This window comes from Oncorhynchus mykiss, chromosome 11 (assembly GCF_013265735.2).
Source record: "Oncorhynchus mykiss isolate Arlee chromosome 11, USDA_OmykA_1.1, whole genome shotgun sequence".
NCBI classification, from domain to species: Eukaryota; Metazoa; Chordata; class Actinopteri; order Salmoniformes; family Salmonidae; genus Oncorhynchus; species Oncorhynchus mykiss.
In genome coordinates, this window is record NC_048575.1 from 73,729,964 (window position 1) to 73,743,103 (window position 13,140).

General features: G+C 36.4%; 1 protein-coding gene across 1 annotated transcript in view; it reads right to left on the reverse strand.

The window, feature by feature from the left end:
- Positions 1 to 994: 994 nt before the first annotated feature.
- Positions 995 to 13,140, reverse strand: part of rtn4r (reticulon 4 receptor) — a 69,215-nt gene continuing 57,069 nt past the window's right edge. The window contains exon 2 of the mRNA XM_021622125.2: positions 995 to 3,177. Coding sequence (XP_021477800.2) covers positions 1,763 to 3,177 — 1,415 coding nt within the window. The 3' untranslated portion in view covers positions 995 to 1,762. The remainder of the gene's footprint in view (positions 3,178 to 13,140) is intronic.

Below are 13,140 nucleotides of genomic sequence, written 5' to 3' on the forward strand. Positions count from 1 at the left end.
GAGCAAGCGCGTCACTCACCCGGGCGGCGGGTGCCAGTATCCCGTGGAGGACCGAGAGGAGAAAGAACTAAATGCAGAGTACTACCGGGGCTGAGATACCGAAATCAGGCCAGGGTTGACAAAGCACCACAAAATATGAGCCTGCCCTGCCGCTGTAGGCCAGGCCCAGATAGGAACAGTCCACAGGGCAATTCAGGCAAATGCCAGATGGGCTGGTCCATCTTTGGCCCAGTGGGCCTGTCAATACTGTTTATTGTAAGAAAAAATTGCATAGAATAGTTGTTATTTGGCTAATAATTGGGGCCTCCTGGAAACAAATTAGCTGGAGTAAGGGCCTCGAAGGAAATAAATGGGCCAGTATGTTAGAAATGGGCCGATTTGTGGTCCCAGTCCATCCTTGCCTGGCCTGCCATCTGTTTAGAAGGAACTTGGGGAAAAGTTAGGGTCTACTTACTGTACGCTTAGGTGATATGTTATGTGAGTGAGGTGACACTAGCTGCTGTTCACTGTAGATCTCAGGGCCATTTTTTTTACAACATCTGAGGGATCTTTTTATAGCATTATGGGGCATGTATTTTTCACATACCTCATTAAAATAGCATAACAGAATGTTGTTGTACATTTTTATGAGTGTTGATGATGTAATCCCTGTGTTAGCAGTGCAAGAGGAAACCTGCCTCTGCTATTATTTATGTTATGCAATATGTCCTTGTGTCCTTTAGATCATAGATCATCAATGTACGTTAAGGTTTCATATGTCTATGTGCGAAGAAATTCAGACACTGCCAAAGGCCTACTATACTTTTTGGACATGTATTACATTACATCGTGTTCATGAACAATAGTCTGAAGCAGCAAAATACGATTGAGCAGTTATGAGTGATTCTGTGTTAGGCTGTTGAATTCTGTGTGATTGTGTTACTGGTTATACTGAAGAGCTATTCTGAAGACTATACCTCTAATGCCTAAAAAGAACACATCAATAACCAACCAGTTATATGAAAGGAGACCTTTTATTCATAATATATTCATACTTGTACACAAGTAAAATAAAATGCATATCTATGATTCCATTGCAATCTCTGTAAAACATTTAGCCAGCTTTCTATTAGCCAATGCTACCTGTATCCATACTGTGATGAAAACAGAACTCAAACTGGGGAACAATAAACATTTGTCTTTACTGAAATACGTATAAACATAAAAAACATAACAGTACCCAACAAATGCATCACTTTTTTAAAAATAAATAATGGGGGGGAGGGCATGAAAATCTATTTTTTAATAAACGTTCTTTGTGTGCGTTCAGCCGGCCCTCGGAATTTATGTTTTTTCCTATTTTTTCAGTGGTCTGTCTCAGCAGTCACTGTTGTTGCAGTAAAAGCTTTTTGAGAGGGAAATAGGAATAAGGAGAGTCTCCAAAGTGGTGTAGCTTAGACACGGTACAATAAAGTACATACAGAACAAACAATTTGGGCACCGATTTATTATATACATTAGATATGATGTGTTCTGTAAAGGCATCCATTTTGTTAAATTGTATTTTAACTTCTTTTGTAGTTTAACTTCAAGGACATAGTCCTTGTTACCCTGGTAATCTGTCCAAACCTGACCTCCTGGTTATCAGTCTCTAGGCTATTATTGGAGGTCAGAGGTCACTGCAGAAGGATTCTGTATTATTGTCATGAGCATTAATAACAATCTGTGAGTCCCAGCAATGTATATTTAGCATGTGATCTAATCCCAGCCAGGCCCTAAGGTCCTAAGACATGGCCAACGAGAACCAGATCCAGACTATGGACATGAAGAGAGAACTCAGTGCCACCTGCATTGTAGATCCATGGCCTTTGAGACACTGGGCATCAGATTTGGGCTTTTTAGTGCACTTCTTTTTCTTCCTGGTTGGGGCTGTAGAGGGTTCCAGGTCTTCAATTTGAACCAATGACTGGTCAAGGTTGTTGGACAGGGTCCCCAGAGGCCCATCATTGAGACTCTGCTTATTCCGGATGGTCTCGTTTTTCGTTCGCTCATGCTCTCTGAATTTGGTCTTGGATATGTTCTCCTTCTCCTTGAGGGGGTTGTTGGTGATTTGACGGCTGTTGTAAGATGAGGAGTCAGCGATCGTTTTCCCGGAGATGATAGAGGACTTATCGTTGTCTGGAAGACAACATCTGGGAATTCCATCTCCCAGAGGATTTTCAGTGGAGGGGAATTTTCCGGAACGCGGCTTGGAGCTGAAGAGCTGGGTCTGGATCTGGGGTGTCTCCACACACCCTTCCAGGTCGTTACTCTTCAGCCGTTTCAGGTCCTTCCCGAACAATTCCAGGGGGACGTTACATTCGAGCTCAGAGCTGGAGCCCTTGAAGCGTTTGAACCAGTCCCATAGGGTACTGGCCCGACAGTCACACACCCACTGGTTCCCATTGAGACGCAGGTATTGCAGGGACACCAGCGGGTCCATGGTCTCCCCGGTCAGCACGGTAAGGTTGTTGTAGAACAGGAACAGCGTGGTCAGCTTCCCCAGGTCGCTGAATGCCCTCGGCTGGACGTAGATGACCCGGTTCTGGTGCAGCAGCAGGCGGTCAAGGTTGATGAGGCCGCGCAGCATGTGGTCTGACACGGTCTTGATCTTGTTGTTGTGCAGGAACAGATAGGTGAGGTTGGCCAGGTCCAGGAAGGTGTCGTTGTGCAGGGCCAGCAGGTTATTGTCCTGCAGGTAGAGGTACTGCAGGGAGAACAGTCCCTGGAACGCTCCGACAGGTAACTCCGACAGGCCGCACCTGTGCAGGTGGAGGGTGTGAAGCTTGGACAGACCCCTGAAGGCTGTTGGGCTGATGATCCTCAGGTTACTGTTGTCCCCAATGTCCAGCTCCTCTAGCCGCTCCAGACCGTAGAAGGCCCCGGCCTCAATGTGGCTGATATTGTTGGAGTACATCCAGAGGACGGTAAGGTTGTGCACGGAGCTGAAGCTGGTGGAGCGGACCACGGTTAGCTTGTTGCTCTGGAGAAATATACGCTGGCTCCGCACAGGGATCTCGGTAGGGATGGAGAACAGTCCTTGCTGCTGGCAGGCCACGGTGGGCCGTGGTTCGCTGTAACACACACATTTGGCCGGGCAGCCATCCACTCCTCGAGACACCAGGTTTAGCCACACAACCAGGAACAGGAGTCGCCCCCCTGGAGGGAGGGAGGGAAAGAGCGAGAGAGAGGGGGAAAAAGGTGGAGGGGGAGAAAGAGAGAAAGAGGGTCAGTTTTGGAAACTACGTAAAAAAATACTTAATCTTCATCTTCATTTCCATGTAAACGTTGCTCCTAGAAGGTTTCTAAATGTGATTTTTGTCATTTTAACACCTCTGCCTATCTCTTGATTGGTTTTTGATTGTTATTTCCTGTAAAGCAAATCAGCAATATTGCTCTCTGGTAGCAATGGTAATCTTCTGCAATCAGACACTGCCCTAAGATATTCACATTTTTACATCAGTACATATCCCTTCCCTCAAATCACCAATGCAGTGCTTTCCTTCACATTTACAAATGGCATATATACAGTTTAAGCAACATCCACCTTCAAATCCAGTATAACAGGGAAATAGCTCTGAAGGGAAATAGCTCTCTTTTTACTAGTGATGCAGTGTGATGCAGTGTGTCTATAAAGAGAGAGCAGTCGGTGGTTATTTGGCCCTGGGGACCCATTTCCTCTCTGCTATCGACGCAAGCATGAAGCCTCGGGCAATCGAGGAGAGGGGTCCCGAGAAGCTGATTCATTAAATATGGGTGGGTCGATTTTATGCTGAATTAGCCAGCACTAATAGGTTGGACGTAACTAATGGCATCCTAGAGATTTCTGACCTTTTGACATATATCTTGTCGTGTAAAGATACGTGTAGTGGGGCTTGGTGCTGGTTGCCAGGGTGGAGAGCTGACCTAGGTTTAAATATTGGAGATCACTTAAATTATGTTATTTGTGTTTTACTGTGCTTGTCTGTTGCAATATACAGTGGCTTGTGAAAGTATTCACCCCACTTGGCATTTTTCCTATTTTGTTGCCTTACAACCTGGAATTAAAATAGATTTTTGGGGGGTTTGTATCTTTTGATTTACACAACATGCCTACCACGTTGAAGATGCGAAATATTTTTTAATGTGATACAAACAAAAAACTGTCAATTTGAGCGTGCACTACTATTCACCCCCCCTCCCCCCAAGAATGTCTCTAACCTAACAATAGAACAGTGTTCTATCTCTAGTAGGAAGATAGGAAGGGAAGCGCTACTAAGGTACACAATAGTACATTTTAGTAGATAGAAGGTGCTCTTTGGTAAAAGGGGTAAATTGGTTATCAAAAAGAAAGGAGGACCAAGGCACTCTTAATAGAATTCATTAAAATGCCTTTATTAGTATGGCATGTTCAATAGAAACAAAGGTTTTTAAAAACCGACGCGTTTCGGCTGCATGGCCTTCGTCAGGGAGCACAAAAAAAATGAATACAATGTCCTCTTTTGAACAGCTTTTCCAATTAGCCCTAATTGGAAGAGGGAGTGGTTACACAATTGACACTATACACATTAAAAGGTGAAATACTGTAGCTATGTTATCATAAAAATACAACTCCAAGCTAGAAGTATCAGAACACTTAGAAAGGTAGTTCTAACCTTAAATATGACTGGTAGAAGTGTCAAGAATAAGAAAGCAATATATTCCATAGTACACTAGAACACAGCAAAACATGAACAACAACAGTCTAACCATAGCTGAGGGCAATTGAGCAAAATGTCCACTAGATGACAGCAAATGGACCCATCACAACCCTACAGGAAGGGTGAGAAATCGATATCTTCATTTAAACCAGGGTATTTAGTGGTCTGTAGTTTGTAAAACCAAAAACTTTCCCTTTGGTTTAACTGTTTAAGACGGTCCCCTTTTCTAATAGAGAACGAAATATGATCAATACCATAGCTTGTAGAGAGGCAGGGTTTCCATGATGTAAGGACTTGTAGAGCCTTGCCATGGGGTAGTCTTCATTGCCTACACGTATGGCGTACTTGTCTTCCGCTAAGCGGTCTTGAATGCATCTCTTTGTCCGTCCAATGTAGAACACCTTGCACTGTTCAATCTCTAACCTAAAAATAGAACAATGTTCTATCTCTAACCTAACAATAGAACAATGTTCTAGCTCTAACCTAACAATGGAACAATGTTTTAGCTCTAACCTAACAATAGAACAATGTTCTATCTCTAACCTAACAATAGAACAATGTTCTATATATAACCTACAATGGAGCAATGTTCTATATATAACCTAACAATAGAACAATGTTCTATATATAACCTACAATGGAACAATGTTCTAGCTCTAACCTAACAATGGAACAATGTTCTATCTCTAACCTAACAATAGAACAATGTTCTAGCTCTAACCTAACAATGGAACAATGTTCTAGCTCTAACCTAACAATAGAACAATGTTCTATCTCTAACCTAACAATAGAACAATGTTCTATCTCTAACCTAACCATAGAACAATGTTCTATATATAACCTACAATGGAACAATGTTCTAGCTCTAACCTAACAATGGAACAATGTTCTAGCTCTAACCTAACAATAGAACAATGTTCTAGCTCTAACCTAACAACAGAACAATGGTCTATATATAACCTAACAATAGAACAATGTTCTAGCTCTAACCTAACAATATAACCTTTTTCTACTGTATATATAACCTAACAATAGAACAATGTTCTATATATAACCTACAATGGAACAATGCTCTAGCTCTAACCTAACATGGAACAATGTTCTATCTCTAACCTAACAATAGAACAATGTTCTATCTCTAACCTAATAATAGAACAATGTTCTATCTCTAACCTACAATGGAACAATGTTCTAGCTCTAACCTAACAATAGAACAATGCTCTATCTCTAACCTAACAATAGAACAATGTTCTAGCTCTAACCTAACAATAGAACAATGTTCTATCTCTAACCTAACAGTAGAACAATGTTCTATATATAACCTAACAATGGAACAATGTTCAAGCTCTACCCTAACAATGGAACAATGTTCTATATATAACCTACAATGGAACAATGTTCTAGCTCTAACCTAACAATGGAACAATGTTCTATCTCTAACCTAACAATAGAACAATGTTCTAGCTCTAACCTAACAATATAACAATGTTCTAGCTCTAACATAACAATAGAACAATGTTCTATCTCTAACCTAACAATAGAACAATGTTCTATATATAACCTACAATGGAACAATGTTCTAGCTCTAACCTAACAATAGAACAATGTTCTATCTCTAACCTAACAATAGAACAATGTTCTATCTCTAACCTAACCATAGAACAATGTTCTATATATAATCTACAATGGAACAATGTTCTAGCTCTAACCTAACAATGGAACAATGTTCTAGCTCTAACCTAACAATAGAACAATGTTCTAGCTCTAACCTAACAACAGAACAATGGTCTATATATAACCTAACAATAGAGCAATGTTCTAGCTCTAACCTAACAATATAACCTTTTTCTACTGCATATATAACCTAACAATAGAACAATGTTCTATATATAACCTACAATGGAACAATGCTCTAGCTCTAAACTAACATGGAACAATGTTCTATCTCTAACCTAACAATAGAACAATGTTCTATCTCTAACCTAATAATAGAACAATGTTCTATCTCTAACCTACAATGGAACAATGTTCTAGCTCTAACCTAACAATAGAACAATGCTCTATCTCTAACCTAACAATAGAACAATGTTCTAGCTCTAACCTAACAATAGAACAATGTTCTATCTCTAACCTAACAATAGAACAATGTTCTATATATAACCTAACAATGGAACAATGTTCAAGCTCTACCCTAACAATGGAACAATGTTCTATATATAACCTACAATGGAACAATGTTCTAGCTCTAACCTAACAATGGAACAATGTTCTATCTCTAACCTAACAATAGAACTATGTTCTAGCTCTAACCTAACAATATAACAATGTTCTAGCTCTAACCTAACAATAGAACAATGTTCTATCTCTAACCTAACAATAGAACAATGTTCTATATATAACCTACAATGGAACAATGTTCTAGCTCTAACCTAACAATAGAACAATGTTCTATCTCTAACCTAACAATAGAACAATGTTCTATATCTAACCTAACAATAGAACAATGTTCTATATATAACCTACAATGAAACAATGTTCTAGCTCTAACCTAACAATGGAACAATGTTCTAGCTCTAACCTAACAATAGAACAATGTTCTAGCTCTAACCTAACAACAGAACAATGTTCTATAGATAACCTAACAATAGATTAATGTTCTAGCTCTAACCTAACAATATAACCTTTTTCTATATATAACCTAACAATAGAACAATGTTCTAGCTCTAACGTAAGAATAGAACAATGTTCTAGCTCTAACCTAACAATAGAACAATGTTCTATCTCTAACCTAACAACAGAACAATGTTCTAGCTCTAACCTAACAATAGAACAATGTTCTATCTCTAACCTAACAATAGAACAATGTTCTATATATAACCTACAATGGAACAATGTTCTAGCTCTAACCTAACAATAGAACAATGTTCTAGCTCTAACCTAACAATAGAACAATGTTCTATCTCTAACCTAACAATAGAACAATGTTCTATCTCTAACCTAACAATAGAACAATGTTCTATCTCTAACCTAACAATAGAACAATGTTCTATATATAACCTAACAATAGAACAATGTTCTATATATAACCTACAATGGAACAATGTTCTAGCTCTAACCTAACAATAGAACAATGTTCTATCTCTAACCTAACAATAGAACAATGTTCTATATATAACCTACAATGGAACAATGTTCTAGCTCTAACCTAACAATGGAACAATGTTCTATCTCTAACCTAACAATAGAACAATGTTCTATAAATAACCTACAATGGAACAATGTTCTAGCTCTAACCTAACAATGGAACAATGTTCTAGCTCTAACCTAACAATGGAACAATGTTCAAGCTCTAACCTAACAATAGAACAATGTTCTATCTCTAACCTAACAATAGAACAATGTTCTATCTCTAACCTAACCATAGAACAATGTTCTATATATAACCTACAATGGAACAATGTTCTAGCTCTAACCTAACAATGGAACAATGTTCTAGCTCTAACCTAACAATAGAACAATGTTCTAGCTCTAACCTAACAACAGAACAATGGTCTATATATAACCTAACAATAGAGCAATGTTCTAGCTCTAACCTAACAATATAACCTTTTTCTACTGTATATATAACCTAACAATAGAACAATGTTCTATATATAACCTACAATGGAACAATGCTCTAGCTCTAACCTAACATGGAACAATGTTCTATCTCTAACCTAACAATAGAACAATGTTCTATCTCTAACCTAATAATAGAACAATGTTCTATCTCTAACCTACAATGGAACAATGTTCTAGCTCTAACCTAACAATAGAACAATGCTCTATCTCTAACCTAACAATAGAACAATGTTCTAGCTCTAACCTAACAATAGAACAATGTTCTATCTCTAACCTAACAGTAGAACAATGTTCTATATATAACCTAACAATGGAACAATGTTCAAGCTCTACCCTAACAATGGAACAATGTTCTGTATATAACCTACAATGGAACAATGTTCTAGCTCTAACCTAACAATGGAACAATGTTCTATCTCTAACCTAACAATAGAACAATGTTCTAGCTCTAACCTAACAATATAACAATGTTCTAGCTCTAACATAACAATAGAACAATGTTCTATCTCTAACCTAACAATAGAACAATGTTCTATATATAACCTACAATGGAACAATGTTCTAGCTCTAACCTAACAATAGAACAATGTTCTATCTCTAACCTAACAATAGAACAATGTTCTATCTCTAACCTAACCATAGAACAATGTTCTATATATAACCTACAATGGAACAATGTTCTAGCTCTAACCTAACAATGGAACAATGTTCTAGCTCTAACCTAACAATAGAACAATGTTCTAGCTCTAACCTAACAACAGAACAATGGTCTATATATAACCTAACAATAGAGCAATGTTCTAGCTCTAACCTAACAATATAACCTTTTTCTACTGCATATATAACCTAACAATAGAACAATGTTCTATATATAACCTACAATGGAACAATGCTCTAGCTCTAAACTAACATGGAACAATGTTCTATCTCTAACCTAACAATAGAACAATGTTCTATCTCTAACCTAATAATAGAACAATGTTCTATCTCTAACCTACAATGGAACAATGTTCTAGCTCTAACCTAACAATAGAACAATGCTCTATCTCTAACCTAACAATAGAACAATGTTCTAGCTCTAACCTAACAATAGAACAATGTTCTATCTCTAACCTAACAATAGAACAATGTTCTATATATAACCTAACAATGGAACAATGTTCAAGCTCTACCCTAACAATGGAACAATGTTCTATATATAGCCTACAATGGAACAATGTTCTAGCTCTAACCTAACAATGGAACAATGTTCTATCTCTAACCTAACAATAGAACGATGTTCTAGCTCTAACCTAACAATATAACAATGTTCTAGCTCTAACCTAACAATAGAACAATGTTCTATCTCTAACCTAACAATAGAACAATGTTCTATATATAACCTACAATGGAACAATGTTCTAGCTCTAACCTAACAATAGAACAATGTTCTATCTCTAACCTAACAATAGAACAATGTTCTATATCTAACCTAACAATAGAACAATGTTCTATATATAACCTACAATGAAACAATGTTCTAGCTCTAACCTAACAATGGAACAATGTTCTAGCTCTAACCTAACAATAGAACAATGTTCTAGCTCTAACCTAACAACAGAACAATGTTCTATAGATAACCTAACAATAGATTAATGTTCTAGCTCTAACCTAACAATATAACCTTTTTCTATATATAACCTAACAATAGAACAATGTTCTAGCTCTAACGTAAGAATAGAACAATGTTCTAGCTCTAACCTAACAATAGAACAATGTTCTAGCTCTAACCTAACAACAGAACAATGTTCTATAGATAACCTAACAATAGATTAATGTTCTAGCTCTAACCTAACAATATAACCTTTTTCTATATACAACCTAACAATAGAACAATGTTCTAGCTCTAACGTAAGAATAGAACAATGTTCTAGCTCTAACATAACAATAGAACAATGTTCTATCTCTAACCTAACAATAGAACAATGTTCTAGCTCTAACCTAACAATAGAACAATGTTCTATCTCTAACCTAACAATAGAACAATGTTCTATATATAACCTACAATGGAACAATGTTCTAGCTCTAACCTAACAATAGAACAATGTTCTAGCTCTAACCTAACAATAGAACAATGTTCTATCTCTAACCTAACAATAGAACAATGTTCTATCTCTAACCTAACAATAGAACAATGTTCTATCTCTAACCTAACAATAGAACAATGTTCTATATATAACCTAACAATAGAACAATGTTCTATATATAACCTACAATGGAACAATGTTCTAGCTCTAACCTAACAATAGAACAATGTTCTATCTCTAACCTAACAATAGAACAATGTTCTATATATAACCTACAATGGAACAATGTTCTAGCTCTAACCTAACAATGGAACAATGTTCTATCTCTAACCTAACAATAGAACAATGTTCTATAAATAACCTACAATGGAACAATGTTCTAGCTCTAACCTAACAATGGAACAATGTTCTATCTCTAACCTAACAATGGAACAATGTTCTAGCTCTAACCTAACAATGGAACAATGTTCAAGCTCTAACCTAACAATAGAACAATGTTCTATCTCTAACCTAACAATAGAACAATGTTCTATCTCTAACCTAACCATAGAACAATGTTCTATATATAACCTACAATGGAACAATGTTCTAGCTCTAACCTAACAATGGAACAATGTTCTAGCTCTAACCTAACAATAGAACAATGTTCTAGCTCTAACCTAACAACAGAACAATGGTCTATATATAACCTAACAATAGAGCAATGTTCTAGCTCTAACCTAACAATATAACCTTTTTCTACTGTATATATAACCTAACAATAGAACAATGTTCTATATATAACCTACAATGGAACAATGCTCTAGCTCTAACCTAACATGGAACAATGTTCTATCTCTAACCTAACAATAGAACAATGTTCTATCTCTAACCTAATAATAGAACAATGTTCTATCTCTAACCTACAATGGAACAATGTTCTAGCTCTAACCTAACAATAGAACAATGCTCTATCTCTAACCTAACAATAGAACAATGTTCTAGCTCTAACCTAACAATAGAACAATGTTCTATCTCTAACCTAACAGTAGAACAATGTTCTATATATAACCTAACAATGGAACAATGTTCAAGCTCTACCCTAACAATGGAACAATGTTCTATATATAACCTACAATGGAACAATGTTCTAGCTCTAACCTAACAATGGAACAATGTTCTATCTCTAACCTAACAATAGAACAATGTTCTAGCTCTAACCTAACAATATAACAATGTTCTAGCTCTAACATAACAATAGAACAATGTTCTATCTCTAACCTAACAATAGAACAATGTTCTATATATAACCTACAATGGAACAATGTTCTAGCTCTAACCTAACAATAGAACAATGTTCTATCTCTAACCTAACAATAGAACAATGTTCTATCTCTAACCTAATCATAGAACAATGTTCTATATATAACCTACAATGGAACAATGTTCTAGCTCTAACCTAACAATGGAACAATGTTCTAGCTCTAACCTAACAATAGAACAATGTTCTAGCTCTAACCTAACAACAGAACAATGGTCTATATATAACCTAACAATAGAGCAATGTTCTAGCTCTAACCTAACAATATAACCTTTTTCTACTGTATATATAACCTAACAATAGAACAATGTTCTATATATAACCTACAATGGAACAATGCTCTAGCTCTAAACTAACATGGAACAATGTTCTATCTCTAACCTAACAATAGAACAATGTTCTATCTCTAACCTAATAATAGAACAATGTTCTATCTCTAACCTACAATGGAACAATGTTCTAGCTCTAACCTAACAATAGAACAATGCTCTATCTCTAACCTAACAATAGAACAATGTTCTAGCTCTAACCTAACAATAGAACAATGTTCTATCTCTAACCTAACAATAGAACAATGTTCTATATATAACCTAACAATGGAACAATGTTCAAGCTCTACCCTAACAATGGAACAATGTTCTATATATAACCTACAATGGAACAATGTTCTAGCTCTAACCTAACAATGGAACAATGTTCTATCTCTAACCTAACAATAGAACGATGTTCTAGCTCTAACCTAACAATATAACAATGTTCTAGCTCTAACCTAACAATAGAACAATGTTCTAGCTCTAACCTAACAATAGAACAATGTTCTATCTCTAACCTAACAATAGAACAATGTTCTATATCTAACCTAACAATAGAACAATGTTCTATATATAACCTACAATGAAACAATGTTCTAGCTCTAACCTAACAATGGAACAATGTTCTAGCTCTAACCTAACAATAGAACAATGTTCTAGCTCTAACCTAACAACAGAACAATGTTCTATAGATAACCTAACAATAGATTAATGTTCTAGCTCTAACCTAACAATATAACCTTTTTCTATATATAACCTAACAATAGAACAATGTTCTAGCTCTAACGTAAGAATAGAACAATGTTCTATCTCTAACCTAACAATAGAACAATGTTCAATCTCTAACCTAACAATAGAACAATGTTCTATATATAACCTACAATGGAACAATGTTCTATATATAACCTACAATGGAACAATGTTCTAGCTCTAACCTAACAATAGAACAATGTTCTATCTCTAACCTAACAATGTAACTTTAAGCATCAGCTGTCAGAGCAGCTCACTGCACCTGTACATAACCCATCTGTAAATAGCGCATCCAACTACCTCATCCCCATATTGTTATTTATTATTATTTTTCGCTCCTTTGCACCCCAGTATCTCTACTTGCACATTCATCTTCTGCACATCTATCACTCCAG